This window comes from Squalius cephalus (assembly GCF_949319135.1).
Source record: "Squalius cephalus genome assembly, chromosome: 17".
NCBI lineage: Eukaryota > Metazoa > Chordata > Actinopteri > Cypriniformes > Leuciscidae > Squalius > Squalius cephalus.
Genome location: NC_137138.1, coordinates 3,926,129 through 3,951,766, shown reverse-complemented (window position 1 = coordinate 3,951,766; position 25,638 = coordinate 3,926,129). Strand labels below are relative to the sequence as shown.

General features: G+C 38.6%; 2 protein-coding genes across 6 annotated transcripts in view; both read left to right on the top strand.

Moving 5' to 3' along the window:
• LOC307144887 (uncharacterized protein) overlaps window positions 1-25,638 on the top strand; it is a 264,729-nt gene that overhangs the window by 186,348 nt on the left and 52,743 nt on the right. For 2 of the 5 annotated variants that reach the window (XM_079847568.1, XM_079847567.1), the window contains exons 2-6: window positions 17,830-18,067; window positions 18,388-18,475; window positions 21,750-21,832; window positions 24,525-24,644; window positions 24,836-25,621. In XM_079847568.1, the coding sequence (XP_079703694.1) occupies window positions 17,872-18,067; window positions 18,388-18,475; window positions 21,750-21,832; window positions 24,525-24,644; window positions 24,836-25,621 (1,273 nt within the window). In that variant the 5' untranslated portion in view covers window positions 17,830-17,871. Of the gene's footprint in view, window positions 1-17,829; window positions 18,068-18,387; window positions 18,476-21,749; window positions 21,833-24,524; window positions 24,645-24,835; window positions 25,622-25,638 lie in introns of those variants that run through there. The other 3 variants (XM_079847569.1, XM_079847570.1, XM_079847575.1) reach the window with 3 other exon arrangements.
• On the top strand, window positions 1,524-14,099 carry LOC307144922 (uncharacterized protein). Its single transcript, XM_079847659.1, has 4 exons — window positions 1,524-1,607; window positions 2,048-2,164; window positions 4,025-4,827; window positions 14,081-14,099. The coding sequence occupies exons 2-3, from the start codon at window positions 2,107-2,109 to the stop codon at window positions 4,792-4,794; spliced, it is 828 nt and encodes a 275-aa protein (XP_079703785.1). The 5' UTR covers window positions 1,524-1,607; window positions 2,048-2,106; the 3' UTR covers window positions 4,795-4,827; window positions 14,081-14,099.

Sequence of the window (25,638 nt, the reverse complement as noted above, 5' to 3'; positions counted from 1 at the left end):
CAATTCTGACTTTATATCTCGCAATTGCGACTTTATTTCTCAGAATTCTGACTTCATATCTCGCAATTGTGAGAAAAAAAAGTCAGAATTGTGAGATAAAAAGTCCCAATTATTATTATTTATTTATTATTCAGTGGCAGAAACAAGCTTCCATAGTTTCAAGCCAGGAATATTAACAAATATTCATGAATTACTTGAGACAATTTCAGGCCGAGAGTTTCACACTCATCCAGGTCACTGCATAAACCTACAGCCGTTGCAAACATAATTTAGCCTACATTACTTTTAAGAATAATGACAATAATGTTGGGAATGTGATAACAATGTGCCTCTCTTGAGGGCAAATTGTCTCCACATTCTTTTTTATCAGTTTTATGTTGATAAATATGACATAGCATTAATGTTACATGAAAAGAGTTTTTAGGCCTATAAAAGCAAGGTTTTGTGAACATTAGAGGAACTGAATGTACCAGAATAAACATGAAACCCACGGGTTAGCTGTCGTCATCAGAGCTTGAGCAGCTGCCCTGGAGAAACTATGACGTCTACTATCAATGCTGTATTCCTTGGAGCGGGAATCTTTCTCACTGGAACGGACTCAGGAACATTACTCACTGGAAGAGATTTGGAGTGGACTCAGGAGTGGTGGGAGTGGGGCTGGAATCCTCCTTTGGACTGGTGTTGGTAGCTCAATTGTATTGTATTTTGTACAAACAGTTTGGTTAAAAAGAAAAAAATAATAAAATTGAACTAATCATGATTTGAGCTGATTTTGTGTCGTCTCGATCCTCTGAATAACTTGCATGAGCTTTTCTGAATGTAGTAATGACAATAGTTTGGCAGCACCACAGATGTTCCTCTAGATGGTATATAAATATATACTGAGTGGATATATTATGAGCCCATCTCCCAAACCATGTATTTGTTCCTACGGTGTAAACGAGTTCCTGCGTGACTCGTCATAGACATAAACAGAGAGAAGTGGCTCTGGCTACAACGTTCTTCCGCAAGACACATTAGCTACGTTTTGTTTATTAAGAGCCAAAAGCTAGTGTACCTTTAACTGATTAAGTTCACTGTGTTTATCAGGACTGTGATGTTTATTTTTATTGGGAGAAATCAGACAACTTGCATTGATCTGCTCGGACAGAACTGGAGTTTTAAGTTAAATCATCCCTTAATAACTCTAACATATTTTATTAATAACATGTGTACTATAACTTTAAAATGAATTCACAAATAAAAAAAACAACATCAGTAACATGCAACAGTTGAATGAGTCCAGAAGGTAGTCTATACAATTGCAAACTCTAGGCAATATATTTTAAGTTTGAATCTTTACCAACATCAAACATATTTGGGGAGATAAATTTGTGTTTGTATAATCTCAAACAAGATAACAGATTTTGTCTTGGTTGTTTTGTATAATCTCTGAAGATTAAACTAGATAGTTGGATTGGTTTCGGCCAGTAGAGGCGCTCGAGCAACCGAAGCAATGACACACATCCGAGTCTAGGAGAAGAAGAGAAGTGAGCGAGGGAAGGGGACATAAACACGAGAAGTGAAACACAGCCGTTCATTCTGCTCTAAATCTGCTGTTTCAGACTGTGAGTACATTCATTTTATCATATATTAGGAGAAATCTAAATCCAAACGACTAAACGAGTCAGTTAATTTAGTGAATCACTCGGAAATTAACCGACTGATGTTGTTCATACGCTCGTGAAACGTAAACTCGTTACTGTTTTTTTCACATTACATTTTGTGAAGATTATGATTTGTGTTTTCATTTTATGTAATGAAACCTGATAAACAGAGTTTTTAATGCATGTAAATCATATATAATGTAAGAGCAACACAAAAATCAGCTAGAGGATTTGAATTGTTTTTTCAAAACACTTAAAGCTGGATAACTGAGAGTGATTGTAAGTGTGATGATCATCTGCTAAATGAGCAACAACGACCACAATTCACTCCTTCAGTCAGTGAAGCTCCCACAGCCGTTCATGAGAGTTTTAATGCTGGGAATATTCCCATCTTCCCACAGGAGAAGAAGCAAGCAGAAGGAATTACTCCAGGAGAAACTACGGACATACTATTGTAAAGATGGAGATTAAGGAAGAACCCTGCAGAATAAAAGATGAAGATACAGAGGAACAAATAGGTTGGTGTTTTCCTTCATTCTCTTTAATGACTGATGAGGAACATGAAGATGAAAACTGATATTTAACAATAACATCTAAAACTAGATCCTAGAAGACTCAGTTAGTACTGTCGCGGTAAAGGAATTTCCCTTGCGGTAATAGCGCAATTTCGAGTGGCTCAAAAGCGTTTTTGTAAGGGGACCCTCTGTGTATGTAGAGAGAAACGGCTCATTCTAAGATAATAAAAACATAACGGTTCATTAAGTAAGGTCTTTATACACCACTGAAAACATAGATATGTATATGATATTGCATTTCTGTCAACAGATCCTCCTATATATTACACAAAGCACCTTTAAAAGATAGATGTAATGAAACAAGGTGTTAATTATTTTAACTTTGAGCTCCACTTTTCAAGGTTCAGCTGTCCAGCAATGGATAACGCTGAAGCTGGTGCTTCACTTAATAAAGACCAATGGCATTGATTCAATGCATTGACCAGCGCTGACGCTGAAGCCATTCATGGGAAATACCCTTAAACGTTAAAAGGATAATACGACAAATATTTCGCTTTCCTTGAACAACGGCAACCTTTCCACGAATATATGACTTGGCCTCAAAGACAGACGCATGTAATCGCACGTGCTCAGTCGATCTCTCTCATTCACTGTCTATTTAGGCTTGTTAAGTGCAAATCTGCACAAAGCCTTTGTACAAATCATCTTGATAAACACAGTCTTGTTATCATTATCAACTTATTTAACATTCAATAAACATGCACGAAATTCAAAACAAGAAAGTTATAGTCTTATGAAAAAAGAAAACATGCAAATATCGCGGTTGCTGCAGTTACTTGCATTCCTCTGCTGTTAGTAGGAATGTCACGATACCAAAATTCCAGTAGTCGGTACCGATACCATTACAATTTTACGGTTCTCTGTACCAATTTCGGTAACACAGCAAAATCTGTTGGAATTACTTTTCTATTTTATTCAACTATTTGAAAAAAATATCCAATTCAATGATTTTATTATTTATGACAGTAATCATTAGTAAATAATACATATAAGCATTGAAGGCTACATGCTGTTTAAACGTAAATATTGCTTATAAAAAAATCAAGTGAAAAATAAGCAACCTTCTATGCACACATTATTAGTAGTAGTCGTAGTAGTAGTATTTTTAATACATGGAGACGTAGCTAAATCTACTGTACAGTAGCCTAATATAATAATTTCTGTCAATTTCTTCAAGTTAAACCAAACTTTTATTTTGACGGGTTGCCGTGAAGACCTTTGAGTTTCTGTGTGTGTACGATAGTTTTTCTCAAATGAAACGGTAAAAAGCTCATGAAGTGACTCTCAGAGTCACTCTGGAGATGAATTTCATCATGTCATCATATTGTGAGGCAGCAGAGACTGAAAACAGCGCGAGTGTCACTCGTGCTTCAGTGTGTGTGTGTGTGGTAAATGAAACCGCGACTCTGCGCCATTCATTCACACAGAGACAAGCAGAACATGCAGGGTTAATATTTAAATATTTTTTTTGCGGTTTAATATACACAGACACTATAAATATCGTGGTATATATCGGCTACAGTGCTCCTAGTAAAAAAAATTAGTCTGGAGCCCCGCTCTTAGATAAAAACACGGAAGCGACTGAAAGCAGCTGCCTATTAGTGGGTACTGAATATACTCGGTACTACAGAAATGCTGGTATCGTCACAGTTTCAAAATTTCAGTACCGACTTGGTACCGAAGTACCGGTACTTTGACAACACTTGTTAGTATTGCGGTACTACAAAATTGCTTGGTTATCGTGACAGCCCTAGACTCAGTAGTAAACTAGATTTCTTTTTGTTTCTCGTGTGTTGATTTTAGACCTGATGGATGTGAATGAAGACAAACGTCATCGGTTCAAAAAACCTCATAATTTCACCAATAAAGATGGAAACACAGTCATTTCACAGACTTTCAACTGCTCTGTGTGTGGAAAGAGGTTTAAACATACATCAGACCTTAAGAGACACTTGAGATTTCACACTGGAGAAAGGCCTTATACATGCATTCAGTGTGGAAAGAGTTTTGTTGAGAGAGGAAGCCTAAATGTGCACATGAGAATTCACACTGGAGAAAAACCGTTCACATGCTCTCAGTGTGGAAAGAGTTACAGATTCAAAAGTCTTCTCAACAATCATCTGCGCTCTCACACTGGAGTGAGATCATTCAGCTGTGATCAGTGTGAGAAAACATTTGTTTTGGCATCAGGCTTAAGAAAACACCTTAAAGTTCATACTGGTGTCAAGCCTCACTTTTGTTCTTTTTGTGGAAAGGGTTTTACACTACTGGAAAATTTACAAGTGCACCAGAGTGTTCATACTGGTGTGAGACCTCATATATGCCTTGACTGTGGGAAGACCTTCTCTACATCCAGTGCCTTAAAAAGACACCAGAGAGTTCATACTGGAGAGAAACCGTACAAGTGCTCACACTGTGGAAAGAGATTCTCTCAGTCAGGACACCTGAAAGCTCATGAGAGAGTTCATACTAGAGAGAAGCCACACCAGTGCTCTACATGTGAGAAGAGTTACACCCAAACATCTCATTTACGAACTCATGAGAAAAAGTATTGCCTGAAGTTGTCAAAATAAGAAATGTTTCACATTTGGTTCCATCATTTACAAGTAAGTAATGTGATATTCAGATAAAGCAAAAGCTGCAATTCATTCTACAAAGTGATTTCATTTGAAGTTTGGTCGTTTGACAAGGGGAACTTTTTTGGAAGGTCAAAGTAATAGTTTAGAAAATGAATGTGTTGCTGTGAAATGCAACAATTAATGAAGAAATGTGTTCTGTTTATTTTGAGGAGATTATCACATTCATTGTGCAAATGAGCATTTGTGAAATAATGGAAACATTGGTCCGTTAAATCATCATCCATATCACTAACAACTTGGGTTTTTTTTTAGTCTAGCGGTTTAGAGGTGATGCATTGAAAATATATTGAAAAGACTTAATTGCACTGAAATCAACGTGATTATTGATTTTCATTCATTCCACACAAGAAAAGCCACTGCGTGAATAATATGCTAATGCGATTTGCTGCTCAATAAAAATGTCTGATTATCAATGTTTAAATTTTTTTTATTTCAGGATTCTTTGATGAATAGAAAGTTCAAAAGAGATTTATCTGAAATAGAAAGCTTTTGAAACATTATAAATGTCTTTACTGTCCCTTTTGATTAATTTAATGCATCCTTGCTGAATAAAACTAGGCTATTACTTTAATTTCCTTAATTCTTTCTGACCCAAAACTTTTGAACTATAGTGTATAATGTTACAAAAGCTTTCTATTTCAGATAAATCCTATTATTTTGAACGATGGTTTGTGTGTAATATATATATATTTTTTTTTGTGTGATATCTAAATACTTTTTAGAATTTAATTGTACATAAATAGGTTAAGCAAAACAAAAGTGTTTATGTCTGAGATCCTTTTATACACATACTTAACTGCAGACACTGAAATAACATACACTATATGGTACTGTACACATATTTTGTGTGTCCCTTATTTCCCTATAAAGAATCATGATTGCCCCGTATTTTCCTTTTCTGAAATTGGCAACCCTAACGGTACACGTTGTGCAATTTTGGGCTGTCCCAGATGAAAGATGACCAATCGTGGCGAGGTCTGTGGCTCCTAAACGTTAGTCCTACTTCATACAGTGAAAGAGGTTTAAAGACAGCCGCTGTCACGGTCTTGCGACCAATGACAGTGCCAGAAATTTAGTATGATCATCTTGTAGCACTTGCGTTCTCCAACAAAACCAGTTCTAGGTTCTAATGGATTGGGGGAAGACCAGATTTTAGTTACAAAAAAACCTCTCTCTGCTTCGTCTCTCAGCAATCGTAACAGAACGACTAGCCACCATGAATCCAGCCGCACAGATCATGAGTCTCCGCCAGAGTATCCACCTGAATGAGGAATATGTAAAGTCATTTGACTGTCATATGGCATATTAAACTGGCATATTCAACATCTATGGACAAGGGGGAGGGGGGGGGGGCAGACGATAAACGAGCAGACGATAAACGAGCAGACACTGATTAGCTATTTGATCGCCTAAATGAAAAAAAAAAAAATTATATTTGTGTAGTGTTCAATGTTGTTATCGATAGAGATACACGGATGGGGTATTATTTCATCCGCAACCGCATCACAAAACTCATCATCCGCACCAACGTTTTTTGACCAAATTTCAAAGCCGCACCCGCCCGCCATCCGCCGATTGTTTTGCGGTCTATGGACGATGCAATGCTCTGCTGATGCAAGCCGCAAGAAAGCCCTTGTCTGTTCTAGAAAGGATGCAGCAAAGCTATTTAATGCTAATGTATGAGGCATAGGCCTACGCTGAGTTTCATTCATTTACGATGAGATGCGCTCTAGTTCACAATGCAATGCAAGTGAACGCGGCGCACCGGCGCATCCATGTCACGGTTATTATATTGTCATTTGCTTTTTATTTATTAAATACATGCAATTGGTTGATGAAACATTTATTATGACCGCCGCTAGCGTAGCTAGCGAAAGCGGTCATATAGGGATTGTCAAATTTTTTCCCGTCACCTTACTGAATTTTTCGTCAACGATACCAGGGACACCGAAGCACCGGGGAACATGAAATTTGGTGGGCATGTAGCCCCACTAGACTTCTAAGGAAAAATTTCGTTTGGTCCCCGGGGGCCACTCCCCCCCCGCGCTGGGCCCCCCCAAACCCCCAAAAATGCAGTTTTTCCTAAATAACTACCTGAACCGTGGCACCGAGGATGAAGAAATTTTTATGGTATGTTGGTCTACTAGACTTTTACGGAAAAATTTCGTTTGGTCCCCGGGGGCCACTTCCCCCCCCGCGCTGGGGCCCCCTTAAATTTTTCGTCAACGATACCAGGGACACCAAAACACCGGGGAACATGAAATTTGGTGGGCATGTAGCCCCACTAGACTTCTAAGGAAAAATTTCGTTTGGTCCCCGGGGGCCACTCCCCCCCCGCGCTGGGCCCCCCCAAACCCCAAAAAATGCAGTTTTTCCTAAATAACTACCTGAACCGTGGCACCGAGGATGAAGACATTTTTATGGTATGTTGGTCTACTAGACTTTTACGGAAAAATTTCGTTTGGTCCCCGGGGGCCACTTCCCCCCCCGCGCTGGGGCCCCCTTAAATTTTTCGTCAACGATACCAGGGACACCGAAACACCGGGGAACATGAAATTTGGTGGGCATGTAGCCCCACTAGACTTCTAAGGAAAAATTTCGTTTGGTCCCCGGGGGCCACTCCCCCCCCGCGCTGGGCCCCCCCAAACCCAACAAAATGCAGTTTTTCCTAAATAACTACCTGAACCGTGGCACCGAGGATGAAGAAATTTTTATGGTATGTTGCTCTTAAGGGCCCACATCAACCTAGCCCATAATCACTCATTTGTGATTTGCGCCCCTCCAATAAAAAATGAAAATGCAATATTATTCTGCTTTAATTGCCCCTATCTTCAGTGGAGATGTTCAGAACTGCACCATATTTCATGTGTATGATTAACTTGACATCCTCTGGGGGTATCCTCTGCTAAGTTTTGTAGAATTTCATCCATGGGGGGGTATAAAATAAATTCATTTATGTGCACATTTAGTGACTGTACACTCATCGGCCTGTAGATGGTGCTGTTGAGCGAAGGGTTGCTGGTTTAGGATGATACTGTCACACACACACATGCAGGAATACAAACAAACGCAAGCATGCACACACACTGACATCCACACGCACAGACACACAGACGTACGCACACACACACACACACACACACACACACACACTATTACTTTTTTTAGGTATATACATAAACACGCAATACAGCCAAATTACTCCACGTCATTTATTTTTGTAGAAAGCCAGTGCAGGCCTGAGCGGCGGTCATATTTTGTACCGCGATGCGGTACATCTAGTTAAAATTAAGATACAATTTCTACAAAACGAAATTCGCTTTAAAGAAAGGCTTTTAACAATGCAATGCAAGTGAACGCGGTGCGCTGGCGCCTCAATGTCGCGGTTATTATGTTGTCTACTATGTTTGCTTTTTATTTATTAAATACATGCAATTGGTTGATGAAACATTTATTAAAATTAATATACAATTTATACAAAACGAAATTTGCTTTAAAGAAAGGCTTTCTACAAAGAAAAACTTAATGAAGTGGTAAAAATCATGTCTGATGATTTACTAAACAAAACTTGCGTTGGTACTTGGCAAAGAATACAGTTGGAAACGACGTAGACCATTAATGACAGACTGTTATCAATTGTTTTTAATTAGTGTTTAAACATTCTCTATGATAAAAAAATGTTTGTAAAAAATATTTTAATAACACGGTTTTAGCGGTTATAGAGATCTAATGACGGTGTTCAACTATAACTGTCGGTCTCATGGTTATATACTAGCCGTCACACCCCTACTTGTGATATTTTTTTGCGGGGGGCTATCTGAGCCGCTCAGCTCACTCATGCCTTTGCATGATCATTACTAGGCTCTAGAGTTTTATATAGACATTGCATTGCAACTAAGTGGCTCTTCATTTACTCTGGGTGTTGTGGAGGATGAGCGCAACATTGACTCTGTACCTGTCACACCAGAGTCTCCACTCGTCATGTCCATCACACCAGAGTCTCCACTCGTCATGTCTGTCACTCCAGACGTCATGATCGTCACACTAAAGCCTCCAGACATCATGACGTCACACCAGAGTCTCCAGACGTCATGATCGTCACACTAAAGCCTCCAGATATCATGACGTCCCACCAGAGTCTCCAGACGTCATGATCGTCACACTAGAGTCTCCAGTCGTCATGACCGTCACCCCAGAGTCTCCAGACATCATGTCCGACACACCAGAGTCTCCAGACGTCATGGTCGTCACACCAGAGTCTCCAGACGTCATGGTCGTCACACCAGAGTCTCCAGACATCATGGTCGTCACACCAGAGTCTCCAGTCGTCATGACCGTCACGCCAGAGTCTCCAGTCGTCATGACCGTCACGCCAGAGTCTCTACTCGTCATGTCCGTCACACAAGAGTCTCCAGTCGTCATGACCGTCACGCCAGAGTCTCCACTCGTCATGTCCGTCACATCAGAGTCTCCACTCGTCATGACGTCACACCAGAGTCTCCACTCGTCATGTCCGTCACACCAGAATCTCCACTCGTCATGACCGTCACACCAGAGTCTCCAGACGTCATGATCGCCACACCAGAGTCTCCACTCGTCATGTACGCCACACCAGAGTCTCCACTCGTCATGTGCGTCACACCAGAGTCTCCAGGCGTCATGATCGTCACACCAGAGTCTCCAGACGTCATGACCATCACACCAGAGTCTCCAGACATCATGATCGTCACACCAGAGTCTCCAGACGTCATGACCGTCACACCAGAGTCTCCAGACGTCATGATCGTCACACCAGAGTCTCCACACGTCATGTCCGACACACGACCGTCACACCAGAGTCTCCACTCATCATGTCCATCACACCAGAGTCTCCAGCCGTCATGACCGTCACGCCAGAGTCTGGATTTGAATGTGACTACTGTAGGAGCACATCTGATCTCTTCTGGAAGCTGGTTCCAGCTGCGGCTGGCATAATAGCTAAAAGCTGACTCGCCATGCTTAGAGTGAACCCTTGGTATTTCTAGCTGATATGATCCTAATGATCTGAGTGATCTGTTGGGTTTATATTCAGTGAGCATATCTGCAATGTATTGAGGTCCTAGGCCATTGAATGATTTATATACCAGTAATAATAGTTTAAAATCAATCCTAAATCTAACTGGGAGCCAGTGTAAAGACATGAGGACTGGTGTGATATGTTCATATTTTCTGGTTCTGCTCAGAATCATGGCGGCAGCGTTCTGTATGAGCTGCAACTGTCTTATGGTCTTTTTGGGAAGGCCAGTGAGGAGTCCATTACAATAATCCACCCTGCTGGTGATGAAAGCATGCACAAGTTTCTCGAAGTCTTGTCTGGAAACAAAACATCTAATTCTTGCAATATTTTTCAGATGATAGTATGCTGATTTAGTTATTGCTTTGACATGACTACTGAAACTAAGGTAGTCATGTCAAGGTCTGACTCTAGTGTCACAACAAGATTCCTGACTTGATTTTTAGTTGTTTGACCCCTAGAGTGAAGGTATGCGTTCACCTTGAGAACTTCATCTTTGTTTCCAAATACAATGACTTCAGTTTTGTCTTTATTGAAGAAAGTTTTGGCACATCCAACTGTTGACTTCATCAATGCATTGGCACAGGGAGTCAATGGGGCTGTAATCGTTAGGCGATAGGGTAAGTAGATCTAAGTAGATCTGTGTGTCGTCTGCATAGCTGTGGTAAGCAATTTGGTTCTTTCTCATTATTTGGCTCATTGATAGCATATACAGGTTGAACAGGAGTGGCGCAAGAATTGAGCCTTGAGGGACTCCGCATGTCATGGATGTCCACTCAAACTTATGGTCTCCTATACTCACATAATAACTTCTCCCATCTAAGTATGACCTGAGCCATTTTAGGACTATCCCAGAAAGCCCCACCCAGTTTTCCAGCCTGTCAAGAAGTATGTTATGATCGACAGTGTCAAATGCAGCGCTGAGGTCGAGTAGTACCAGCACTGATAATTTGCCTGAATCAGTATTTAAGCGAATATCGTTTATTATCTTTGAGCGCTGCTGTCTCTGTGCTGTGATGCGGTCGGAAACCAGATTGAAAATTGTCAAAGTATCCATTCGAGCTTAAGAATTTGTTCAGCTGATTGAAGACAACTTTTTCAATGATCTTGCCAATGAATGGAAGATTTGAGATCGGTCTATAGTTGCTTAATATGGTCTTATCCAGATTGCTCTTTTTCAGGAGGGAGTTGACAACTGCAGTTTTCAGGGAGTTTGGAAAACTCCCAGAGAGAAGTGAGGCATTTACCACTTCTAGAAGATCTGCTTCTAAACTGTTTAACACACTTTTGAAAAAAGATGTGGGAAGTGTGGCAAGAGCGCAGGTTGATGTTTTAAGGTGCTGTACGGTTTCTTCCAAAATTTTGCCATCAATATATAGAAACATGTAACTTAATAAATATATTTTCTTGCTTTAAAAGCCTTGAGAATCGTTTCTTTCACAGCTGTTAATGTTGAAAACTGTAACTTACAGCCCAACGACTCTAAACGACTACTTGAACAAAACATTTGCATCTGAATAATTGAGAGTGATTGTAAGTGTGATGATCATCTGCTAAATTATGTTTTATTAACAAAGTTCGGGAGGAGCACGTTCAGATAATTAACGCAAGTGGAGAGCACTCAGCAATCAATGGTAAGAGGTGTATACATTCAGCTGTCTCACCTCAATCCATTGACAGTTTTGCAGCATTTAGCCCCGCAGTACCATCCTAACATGTCTGAATCTAACAATTCCCGTCCAATGAATAATCTTTCGTCTTTGAGGAACCTTTGCCGCAATCCTCTGGTGTTATCTCGCGGGCGTCAGGCTTAACAAACGGGATCACCACCGCGGGCGAAACATCCGCGATCTCCTTCCGCGTATTTCTCTACACCGGTCCATCCAATAATTCCCGCCATAAAGAAATGGTCAGTAAGGCAATGCCGCCCTCTTCACGCGAAGGAAAGGGTCTTCCTTCTTCGTCAGGCCGCCGCAGCAGGCCCAAAGTAAGCCGCGCTGCAGATTCAGTCCCGGCCAGTCCATTTCTGTCCCTGGTTGAACTTCGCATCGCTTCAGTAGTTGAGTCACGAGCCAGTTATGCCATCTGGATACTAATTTTTTGATCGGGGGAATGCACGTTTTAAATCGTTTCTCTATAAAAGATTTGCCGTCACTCGTAAACAGTAGGTCGCACATTATGTGCAGATTGCACACAGAATCATTAAGAACCTATCGCTAACACTGTCCTGCAATTTATCTACAAAAATCGCGTAGAATCTTACATTTTTAGCATAAATGTATTTTTATTTTTTATTTTTTTAAACCCACAGCTTCACTATTGTTTTTTTTCTGATTCTGAATGAACAAAATCGGCAGGGAATGTGACCCATATCCATAGAAATGACGAAAATAATCTGTCATGTAACATGTTGAGGGTTCCTACCCAGCTTAAAGTAATTTTGATTGAGAAATTTCCAGGTAAAAAATTTGATACAAGCAGTGTGTTTCACGCCAAGTGTTTAGTAATCCTTAAGTGAAACAATTAAATAAATACATGGTTCCCAAATTTATTACGGCCACTTAAACTGCAGATGTGCATAATCCTGCAAGGATTTCATCTCTCACCTCCTTTTCCTCGCGTCTTTGATTAACGCACAAGAAGACGAGCATCGGCCCGCCAAGCCCCACTCTCCTCCTCCCTTTGTTCAGCCACACACCGCAGGAGCTCAGTTTCTCCAGGTAAGTTTATTCACTGCCGCAGCAGTGATGTTTCCTCTGGTCCCAGAGGAGCTCAATTTCTCTGGCTAATTTTTCTCCTATGTCGCAACAGTGATGTCTCCTCCGCTCCCACTGGAGCTCTGTTTCTCTGGCTATTTTCTCCACTGCCGCAGCAGTGATGTCTCCCCTGCTCCAGCAGGAGCTCTGTTTCTCTGGCTAATTTTCTCTACTGTCTCTACTTCTCTAATTTTCTCTACGCCATCAAGGGCCCTCCTGGTCAAGCATCCAGGCCCTTTCTCGAGATGCCAGCCCACCAAACTCGCCACTCATTTGGGGGGTCTTTAGTCCGGCGGCTGTCCTCTGCTCTTTAGCCTTTTGGGGGGAGTACTCGGGGTTCGGGCCAAACTCCGAGCTCGAAGCCCTCCCCCCGGACAACACGCCAAATACGCATTAAACTTTACCCCCTCAAATTGTATGTAAGTGTGAACTCATGAAATGAGCAACAACAACCACAATTCACTCCTTCAGTCAGTGAAGCTCCTACTGCCGTTCATGAGAGTTTAAATGCTGGGGAATATTCCCATCTTCCCACAGGAGAAGCAGCAAGCAGGAGGAATTACTCCAGGAGAAACTACGGACATACTATTGTAAAGATGGAGATTAAGGAAGAACCCTGCAGAATAAAAGATGATGATACAGAGGAACAAATAGGTTGGTGTTTTCCTTCATTTTCTTTTTAATGACTGATGAGGAACATTAAGATGAAAACTGATAATTTGGGGATCCCTAAATCTCTCTTCGTTTCAATTTTTTTTTTTTAGTACTGATGGAAGTGAATGAAGACAAAAGGCATCAGTTTCAAAAGAAGATAAAAAATGAAGATGCAAACACAGTTGTTTCACTCACTAAAAAGAATTTCACCCAAAAACAAGCTGTAAAAAAGGGAGTCAACGGATCTTTCGCCTGCTCTGAGTGTGGAAAGAGTTTCAGGCGTAACCCAGACCTTAACAGACATGAAAATTCACACTGGAGAAAAACTGTTCACATGCTCTGAGTGTGGAAAGAGTTTCAGACGCAACTCAGACCTTAACAGACACATGAGATCTCACACTGGAGAAAAACCATTCACATGCTCTCAGTGTGGAAAGAGTTTCACTCAGAAAACCTCTCTCAACAGTCATCTCCACTCTCACACTGGAGTGAGATCATTCAGCTGTGATCAGTGTGATAAAACATTTGTTTATTCATCAAACTTAAGAGATCACCTTAAAGTTCATGCCTGTGTGACGCCTCACTTTTGTTCTTTTTGTGGAAAAAGTTTTTTACTTCTGAACTATTTAAAAGTGCATGAACGTATTCATACTGGTGTGAGACCTTATGTGTGCTCTGACTGTGGGAAGAGCTTTATTACATCGTTCGACTTAAAAAGACACCAGAGAGTTCACACTGGAGTGAAACCGTACAAGAGCTCACACTGTGGAAAGAGTTTTTCCCAATTAGTTAGTCAACATGAAAAAGCATTGCCCAAAGGTGTCTAAATATTCAGATCCATCACTCACAAATAATACATTTACAAGTGAATAATTTGACATTCAGATTAATCAAAAGCTTGTATTTGTTTCCAGCTTTTGCAATGACACCAACTGATTATCCATATGACTATAAGTACTAGTCTTTCTGTATCCTATGTTAGTTCAAGACTGGATCCTCTGACTCATTTTCTACGTCATATGGAAGTTTGCAGAACTTGGTCTTCAGTAAACCATCTTTTAACTTGTTGAACTTCAACTTTGACTTATGTTGAATGAAGACTCATTGAGCAGATTGATGTCCTCACTGTAATTCCCCTACATAATGAATAAATGAAACCTGGCAAACACAAGGTATGAAGCATAAACAACTGAATCATTTATTTCAGACATACCATACAACAAAGTATTTTTTTAGACAGTTTTATTGTACATCTTTTCTAATTGTACTGTAAATTATGCTAAGTCTTAAGTGACATAACTGAAGTCTTTAAAGCAACACTAAGTAACATTTTTTACCTTAAAATAATATTTCCAAAATGGTTTCAGTGGTTCATCAAGTCGTAACAGGGTGAAAGGCACTTCTGGATTCGCTTTGCAGCCCTATATCTGCTATAACCACACTATGCAAGTTTGCCAAACCGGGTCGCGTTTCTGTAGTTCGAATGAGACGTAAGAAAACTACAAATTTGACTTGCTTTACGTCAAGCGTTACAATCATTATTTAGTTTTTCTTCGTTTCTGATGTCACAATACATCATGCTTTCATGAAATCATGCAACATACTCTACCTTGCCTGTGGACATCGTTCATTCAAAGCCGGTGCTGGATAAACAAATAGCGTGCGTGCGATAGTAGGCTGCGGGCGGCAAAATTATTTACGACAGCGGTAATGGACAATTCCGCTTCCAACCTGCAGGGCGTCCGAAGAGGAAAAGTTCCTTAGTGTTGCTTTACGTTAAATATCTAATTCACAAACTATTCCTTTTGTCTTTGCTTTGTACACATTCACATGTTTAAAAGATTACAGAAATCAACCTTCATCGGTATTCTTTCAGCTTCTCTCTGCTGAATGAGAGATGAAGATACAGAGGAACAAACTGGTTGTTTTCATTAATTTACTGATGAGGAACTTTAAAATTAAAACTGACATATAACAAAACATCTAAACTAGACCCTATAAAATATTTTAGCTAAATTGAGGTTCACTTACATTTATTTCTCTTTAGATGAAAAATGAGAATTTAATGTGTTGAATTTAGACCTGATGGGAGACAAACGTCACCGTCTTCAAAAACCTCTGTGTTCTGTGTCTGTGGCAATTCAGCAGTGACACTTGTTACTTACATGCTGAGTTATGAAAGAAGGTTTAATATTATTTGAATTCTTATAATGTATGGTTATAACTTGCATACAATTTGGTTAAAAAGGCAATACAATAGAACTCGTGTTTTAAGCTGATTTTGTGTCGTCTCAATCTTCTGAATAACTTGTAATAGCATGAGCTTCTCAATATGTAGTTTGGCAACGCCACAGATGTTCATATAGATGGCGCCATTTGCTTTCGTTTCAACCACGTGACCTTGTGAGTCATGAAACTTGTAACTGATTAATTTCACTGTTTATCAGATAGTCAGGACATTAATTAAAATATTTCTCCATTTTGCTGCTCAAAATCTGCTGTTTTTCAGACTCTGAGCACATTCATTTAATTATTTATTAGAAGGAATCTGGTGAATCAAACATTAGAAACCAGTCAGTCAGACTCAAGAGTTACTAAGACTGTTACTGACCAGTTATTCACATGACACATTATGAGTTGTGTTGAGAGTTAGGCTATTTAATGCAATGAATAAATGAAACCTTGTAAACAATAAACTACTGAAGAATAGTTTCATGCATGCAATGTTATCTATCTTTAGGTCATTTAAAAAAAAACATGCTTAAGTGTATACATTTGCTATCATTTCTAGTGACACTATAGGTTTAATCTACTTAGATCTTCATACCTTTTGATTTGCAAACTATGACTTTTTCTCTAATTTGCACACATTCATAGGTTTAATCGATGTCTGATTACAGCAATAAACCCTCATCAATATTCTTTCAGCTTCTCTCTGAACTGAATTAAAAGATTGATAGTTTAACAGTGCTGGGAATATAGAGCTCAATTCTGATAATAACACCACTTTTTAGAAGATAAAAACTAAAATACCATAAAGAAGGAACAGTGCTGTATAGTAGTCTAACAGTCGGCTCTTTCGTTTTGTTTTTAATTTGCCCTTCTTTAAATGAATAATGGGAATTTAATGATTTGAGGCCCAATGGAAGTGAATGAAGACAAGCAGCATCCGTTTCAAAAACCTCATCACTTCGCAAATGAAGATGGAATTTCACAGACTAAAAAGAATTTTATGCAAAAAAAAAAAAAATTACAAAGAGTTTCATAAGGGAATAGTGTGCACATGAGAAACCACACAGATACAGATATATTTAAGTTTTAGGCCCGGTTTCACAGACACAGTGCTTAGAAGTCAGGATTAAGCCTTAGTTCAATTAGGGCATTTAAGTAGCTTTTATAAACATGCCTTAGAAAAAAACATTACTGTGTGCATCTTGAGACAAAACAATGGTAGTGATGATATAATATGGATATTATAGTGCAAGTTGCTCTCAATTAAAACAGCTCAAACATGCATTTTAGTCTGAGATTAGCTTAAGCCTTATCTGTGAAACAAGATCGACTAGAATATCTTGACATCTCTTTGAATGAGCAACTTTCACTTTCACTTTAGCCTGACACATTGCCTGTTTTTTAAATGTAAAGAATTCGCATCGCTGGAGTTCCGCCAGTAGAGGCGCTCGAGCAACCGAAGCAATGACACACATCCGAGTCTAGGAGAAGAAGAGAAGTGAGCGAGGGAAGGGAACATAAACATGAGAAGTGGAACACAGCCGTTCATTCTGCTCTAAATCTGCTGTTTCAGACTGTGAGTACATTCATTTTATCATTTATTTGGAGAAATCTAAATCCAAACGACTAAACGAGTCGGTTCATTTATTGAATCAGTCAGAAATTAATCGACTGATGTTGTAGGCTATATTACGCTCGTTTTTTCACATTACAATGTGTGAGTTGTGTTTTCATTTTATGTAGCAGCTAATGCACAAATGAAACCTGGTAAACAGTATTTTTAATGCATGTAAATCATATCAATAGCAACATACCTGTACAACATCATAGCAACATACAAAAAAAAAAAAAAAAATTCAGCTAGAGGAGTTAAATTGTTTCAAAACAGTCTGCAAAACACTGACTATTTATATAAAAATACTTAAAAAGTTACATCTAAATGAAAATCTGGGTACTCAGGACATTTAAATACAGGCTCTATACTTGGAAAATACATGTAATTTAACCTGTCCTCAGAAAGAGGCCACAATGTAAAACTGCCAAACAAAGTGTTAAAAAATGCAAAAATATACATTTAAATTAAAAGGCATAGACATGTAAAATATAAAACAATACCAAAAGAAAATCTTGAATTATATTGTCCATACAAAAGGCCTATCAAACTTGTGTCCTCACTTTGCGTAAACTCTGCCAGGATTCTTTTGTAATTCGGAATAAATCAGGCAATATCATGGTCATTATCTCTGAGGACCCCTTTTCTCCCCCTCATTGTAGGTCTCTCACCGTGAGAAGCATTCATATCTATCAGAAACAGAGATGACACGGAGCTGTTGTGCTGTAAACTGCACTAACCGCCAAGAAGATGGATTTAAAATGTTCAATATTCCGAGGGGATCACACGCCTTTGCTAAAAACAGAAGGAGATTATGGATCCAGGCCATTAATAGGGCGGATTGGGGTCCCGGTGGTCCTAAAGGCGGCGAGAGTCTGTGCAGTGCCCACTTCGTGTCTGGTAGGTCTTGCAATGTTGCATTTCTATTTGTTAACATTAACTACAAAGTTTGGAAAATGCTACATGCGTGGCTAACGTTAGGTAAGTTAGGTTTCTTGGTTCAGGCTGAAAATCAAATGTAAAGGCAAATCGATAATGGTACATGTATTGTACAAATACATTGTATTTTTTGTTTTGTTGCTGTTGGTGCTCATTATGGATAGGCAGTAGGCACTTGGTTTGCAAAACAGCAAACTGATCAAACAATGAAAGGCAGACAGGACTTGGTTAAACAATTTGCTCAGCTAATGTTAATATCTCTTTTCTCTTTCGCTTATCAGGAGAACCGTCCATGGATTGTGATAGTCTAGATTTTGTTCCATCCATTTTTTCACATAGCACCCGAGACACCACAGGAAAGGTGGCAAGGTCTGTGTCATGTCATTTGTGTGTGTGTGTGTGTATATATATATATATATATTAGGGGTGTAACGGTACACAAAAATCACGGTTCGGTACGTACCTCGGTTTTAAAGTCACGGTTCGGTTTATTTTCGGTACAGTAAGGGAAAGAAATGCAAACATTAAACTGCAGGTTGTTTATTACTATAAACTTTTTTTAACAAGTTGTTTACACTTTTTTAAACACTTTTTAATAAAATATAATAAAATAGATATAAAATAAAAAAAGAATAAGAAATAAAATACTGCTGCAAAGTTCTCCACTAAATAAAATACTCTCAGTCTCAAACCAATATCACATAATAAAATATAATGAAAAATATGAATAAATAACTATGATTACAGTGCAGGAACAGAAAATAGCCCTATATTAAAATAATATTAAACAAATATATTAATGTATTATTATTTTTCAATAATCAATCAAAATAATCAATTTAAGATTTTTTTTTCACTTTTTTTAATAATTATCAAAATAAAATATAGTCCAAAGCTATAGTACAAAGCTATTATTACCAGAGCATGTGATCAGAGCAGGTCATTTTACCATTGTTGCCAGCATGACTATACCAGCTCAGCAAACAGAAGTCTAGGTTACTACTGAGAAATTTCACCTTATTTGAGCGGACTTTGCTTTTCCAGTGCGTGATCGGTACATGATTGGAGTGTTTGGGCCATTAACGACAGAGCAGAACGCGCAGCGCAAACACGGACTCGAACATTGAGCAGAGAGCGCAGCGGGTCGTCGACACACACACGCGCGCGCACGCCACGGAACGGAGAGTGCGGCGGCGCACACGAAGCGGAAAAGCTTTTTTCCGCCCTGCAGTCTATTTCATTGTTACAGTGACGACGGGTAAAACATTAGAATCAGCTGCAGGGCGGGATTTGCGCTGAACGCGGAGACTTCCGCCACTTAATATGTTCGTGTGGAAACACAAAAATGTACCTATGTTCCGCACACAAAATATTGCATTCAGTCATTCGGTACACACGTGCACCGAACCGAAAGCCCTGTACCGAAACGGTTCGGTACGAATACACGTACCGTTACACCCCTAATATATATATATATATATATATATATATATATATATATATATATATATATATATATATATATATATATATATATATATATTAGTGGTGTAACGATTCATCAACTACATCGATGTATCGATTTATATTCCTATGATCCAACTACATCGATCTGTGCTCGGCAAGTTGGCCTTCCGGACGACATATATCGATCTAACATCGTTTTAAAAGGTAATGAATCGATTGTATCGATACTAGGAAATAACGCATTGGATTTAAGCACGTCAGAATTTATATGGATGTTTTTTGTTAGCACTTTTAATGATAAAGGCGTTAAACGTTACTCGATTCATCGCCATGCGTGACGCGCCAGCAGCAGCGCAAAGACAAGAAGCAGCGCAAAGTCTCGCACTCTTCAATTGCACGCTGTATCACTTCACTAAAGCGCAAAAGAAATACGAGCATGCAACGTCGTAAATTAGTAAGTTACAAAATAAAATTAAAATATCAGTAAATTACGTTATTGGTACGTCATGTGTGTTGCTATTTATCAGGAGCAGTTTCCATGTTTCTTTACCAGTTCTTCTAAGTATTGTGTATCATTGTAGCCTAATTGTTGTTTGTTTCCATAACAAAATGCCAAGGGAATAATCAAGGGAATAATCGACAATTATGATTTTTTGTCATAATCGTGCAGCCCTACTTTATTCAAATAAAATGTGAATATATTTGACATTAATTGTTGTTTACTTGTTTGTTTATATCCATAATTAATTGATACCTGATTCCCTTACTAGAATTTTTGGCTAAAAAGTCACTGAATCGTTTCGGATCGTATCGTTCTAAATGAACCAATATCCTCGTTGAATCATATCGACAACCACGAATCACGATACGAATCGAATCGTTGTTAAAACGAATCGTTACACCCCTAATATATATATATATATATATATATATATATATATATATATATATATATATATATATATATATATATATATATATATACAGGTGCTGGTCATAAAATTAGAATATCATCAAAAAGTTTATTTATTTCAAGAATTCAACTTAACAGGTGAAACTAATATATTATATAGACTCATTACATGCAAAGTGAGATATCTCAAGCCTTTATTTGTTATAATTTTGATGATTATGGCTTACAGCTTGTGAAAACCACAATCCCAGAAAATTAGAATATTACATGAAATCACACAGTAATTACACAGTGATACCATGGTCATTGAAGCAGGTTTTGGTTCTTTTGGCAGTGTGGACAGGTGCAAATCCTGCTGGAAAATGAAGGAAGCATGAAGTGCTCTGGAAATGTCCTGGTAGACGGCTGCGTTGACTCTGGATTTAATAAAGCACAGTGGACCAAAGTCCTCTTTTCTGATGAGAGCAAATTTTGCATCTCATTTGGAAACCAAGGTCCCAGAGTCTGGAGGAAGAATGGAGAGGCACACAATCCAAGATGCTTGAAGTCCAGTGTGAAGTTTCCACAGTCTGTGTTGGTTTGGGGAGCCATGTCATCGGCTGGTGTTGGTCCACTGTGCCGTCCACTCAACGCAGCCGTCTACCAGGACATTTCCAGAGCACTTCATGCTTCCTTCATTCTCCAGCAGGATTTGCACCGGCCCACACTGCCAAAAGAACCAACACCTGGTTCAATGACCATGGTATCACTGTGTAATTACTGTGTGATTTCATGTAATATTCTAATTTTCTGAGATTTTGATTTTGTGGGTTTCATAAGCTGTAAGCCATAATCATCCAAATTATAACAAATAAAGGCTTGAAATATCTCACTTTGCATGTAATGAGTCTATATAATATATTAGTTTCACCTGTTAAGTTGAATTCTTGAAATAAATCAACTTTTTGATGATATTCTAATTTTATGACCAGCACCTATATATATATATATATATATATATATATATATATATATATATATATATATATATATATATATATATATAGAGAGAGAGAGAGAGAGAGAGAGAGAGAGAGAGAGAGAGAGAGAGAGATAGATAGATAGATATGGGCATTCAGTCATCTTTTGTAATATGTCTGTCTGTGTAGCTTGTTTAGTGTCTGAGCAAATAAGCTCACTTTATTGGCCTTCTTTATGTTATTGCATTGTTATGTTTAGCTCGTTAACTAACTCATACTCTACTGTTTGTCCTATATATGAAAGAAAGAGAAGACGGGATAAAGCTAAGGCCGCTGTGACCAGCCCCACCGGCGAAACTGAGGCAGATCCTTGTGAATCCTCTGATGGTATGTGCAAGCCATACTATTTAGTGTACATTATAAAATAAATGATAGAAATCACGAAGTGGCGTTGGTGAATCTTAAAGGCATAGTTCACCCAAAAATGAAAATCATCTTAATCATAATGATAATGATAATCATCTTGGATAAGTTTCTTACATTTACGTTTTGCAAATGAATCCTGTAGCCTACAGGCGATGAGCAAATGTGGATGTTTTACATATCTTAAAGATATAAAGTGAATAAATGGTCTTCATCATTTTATTTGTTATTAAATAAACTTACATTTCGTCAAATTCGGCCCCTCATTTAAGTCCTCGGTTCACCCGTGCGCATGTATCAGCACAGCATGCACTTGGCCGAAAGAAAGTTCTGTTCAGAGACGTTGCTATCACGCATGCGCAGTCTCTCCAGCTCATCGGTTCTCCGTATCGAACGTGTCCGAAAGAAACAGTTCTCGGTTCTGTACTGGTGATCAGAGATCAACAGTTCTTGACTCGAGAACCGTAGCATAGGCCTGTGTGTGCTGAACTGAGAACTGCTGAAACCTCACTATACAAAACTAAAAAGTCGCTGCATATGTCTCCAGTATGTTTGATACGTTGTGTTTTGATTAACTCATTATAAACATTTACTTTGCACCCTTAAAACCTTGACAAGAGTTTACGTCAAAGATTTATATCAACTTACTTACAAATTAAATGAGTTGTTCCTGAAAATGTTTTAGTATAATAATAAATGTTTAGTTTTACAATCCATTCATTGTGTTTCCAATCTTTAAAATAATACAGTGAAAAGACAGTAATTATGTGATAAACATGTTTCCAACATGTTTTATTTTGTTACACTTCAACAAAATATCCTACTTAAGAAACATGCATTTCGTCCCTCTGAAAAAATTGCACGCATGCTCAGCTCATCTGGTTCTATGTCGAACACATCTGAAAGAAACCGTTCTCGATTCTGGACCTGGGATTGAGAACCGCTGAAAAAGAACCGGTTCAAAAGAACGATTCGTTCACGAACCGGACACCACTATGCTCAAATGCTCACGAAGAAGAGCGCTCGTGCGTTCGGCTGATTCTGAGAATGTACAGACCCTTTCCAAAAAATTAGAATATCATGGAAAAGTTTATTTATTTCCATAATTCCATTCAAAACGTTATACTTCCATAGATTATAGATTCAGGGCCCACAACTTAAACGATTTCAAGTATTTAGTCGTTTATTTGTACATAATTTGGGCTTCCAGCTCATAAAACCCACGAAAACAGGATTTAAAAAAATTAGAATATTACATGAAATCACACAGTAATTACTCAGTGATACCATGGTCATTGAACCAGGTTTTGGTTCTTTTGGCAGTGTGGGCAGGTGCAAATCCTGCTGGAAAATGAAGGAAGCATGAAGTGCTCTGGAAATGTCCTGGTAGACGGCTGCGTTGAGTGGACCAACACCAGCCGATGACATGGCTCCCCAAACCAACACAGACTGTGGAAACTTCACACTGGACTTCAAGCATCTTGGATTGTGTGCCTCTCCATTCTTCCTCCAGACTCTGGGACCTTGGTTTCCAAATGAGATGCAACATTTGCTCTCATCAGAAAAGAGGACTTTGGTCCACTGTGCTTTATTAAATCCAGAGTCAACGCAGCCGTCTACCAGGACATTTCCAGAGCACTTCATGCTTCCTTCATTCTCCAGCAGGATTTGCACCGGTCCACACTGCCAAAAGAACCCAAACCTGCTTCAATGACCATGGTATCACTGAGTAATTATTGTGTGATTTCATGTAATATTCACATTTTTTGAAATCCTGTTTTCGTGGGTTTTATGAGCTGGAAGCCCAAATTATGTACAAATAAACAACTAAATACTTGAAATCATTTTAAGTTGTGGGCCCTGAATCTATAATCTATGGAAGTTTAACATTTTGAATGGAATTATGGAAATAAATAAACTTTTCCATGATATTCTAATTTTTTGGAAAGGGTCTGTACTTGCACCTCAGAATGCTTTTATGACGCGAGATTAATGTAAACAGCCCACTGCAAACACCCTTGTAATTCGCTTTAACCTTTTCGAACTTTATAAATTATTGTTTTTTAGAAGGTTTCAAGTGGTGTGTGTAAGGCATTGGAAGCCAGCAGATTACGACTGTTTATAAAGCATGTGGTGCCATCTGCTGTTAAAAACTAAGCTCAGAATCGATTTGAGAGAGAATCGCGATGCATTCGGAAAAAATTGGAATCGATCCAGAATCATTTCTCGATTCAAGATGCATCGATTTATTGTCCCAGTCCTAATATACATACTGCTCTCCAGTCAGGGTTGGAAATTTCAAGATATGAGGGCAAAAATGCTCCTGATAAGTTCGACAATGTGACATGAGCAAGATTGCTGTTTTTGATTAGTTTCTGAATAAATCCGTGTTTTTGAACAAATCGTTTGAAGGATTCTGTGACTCACACTTGCTGCCACCTACTGGCGGCTTTAGTTTCCCATCTAAAAGAAGGCCTATTATTTATTTATTTATTTTCCAACATTTAATATTTTTATATTCAGAGTTTTGTACTTAAAACATTAATATCTTAACATTATTTATGAAATTGTAATTGCGGTGAAAATTCATAAATACCTGAGAGTTTAAAAATTCATGAGAGTTTAAATGCTGGGGAATATTCCCATCTTCCCACAGGAGAAGAAGAAGCAAGCAGGAGGAATTACTCCAGGAGAAACTACGGACATACTATTGTAAAGATGGAGATTAAGGAAGAACCCTGCAGAATAAAAGATGAAGATACAGAGGAACAAATAGGTTGGTGTTTTCCTTCATTCTCTTTAATGACTGATGAGGAACATCAGGATGAAAACTCACATAGCAATGCATCTAAAACCAGATACTAGTAGACTCTGTAATAAACTAGATTTGTGGTAAATTAAGAATGAACTTTATTTTTTTGTTTCTCATTTGTCCTTTTTTAATTGAATGCAATATGTTGATTTTAGACCCAGTGAAAGTGAATGAAGCGAAACACCATTTCACAAATGAAGATGGAAAACCTCATCATTTCAAAACTGAAGATGGAAATGCAGTCGTTTCAAAGACTGAAGAGAATTTCCCACAAAAACAAGCTAGAAAATCTGGAGTAAAAGGATCTTTAACCTGCTCTGAGTGTGGAAAGAGGTTTATATATAAATCAGACTTTAACGAACACATGATGATTCACACTGGAGAAAAACCGTTCGCATGCACTCAGTGTGGGAAGAGTTACAGACATAAAGGACACCTTAATGTGCACATGAAAGTTCACACTGGAGAAAAACCGTTCACATGCTCTCAGTGTGGAAAGAGTTTCATATCCAAAAGAAATCTCAACTATCATCTGCTCCGTCACTCTGGAGTGAGATCATTCAGCTGTGATCAGTGTGATAAAACATTTGTATTGCCATCAGGCTTACAAAAACACCTTAAAGTTCATACTGCTGTGAAGCCTCACTTTTGTTCTGTATGTGGAAAGAGTTTTTCACTAAAGCAGTATTTAAAAGATCATGAACGCATTCACACTGGAGTGAGACCATATGTGTGTGTTGACTGTGGTAAGAGCTTTATTACATCCAGCAGCTTAAAATCACACCAGAGAATTCATACTGGAGAGAAACCGTACAAGTGTTCACACTGTGAAAAGAGTTTCCGCTTACCAGCTTTTCAACGGAATCATATGAAAAACCATTGTCCGAAGGCATCTAAAAGTTCATGTTCAGATCCATCACTGACAAATAATACACCTCCAAGTAAATAATTTTTACTT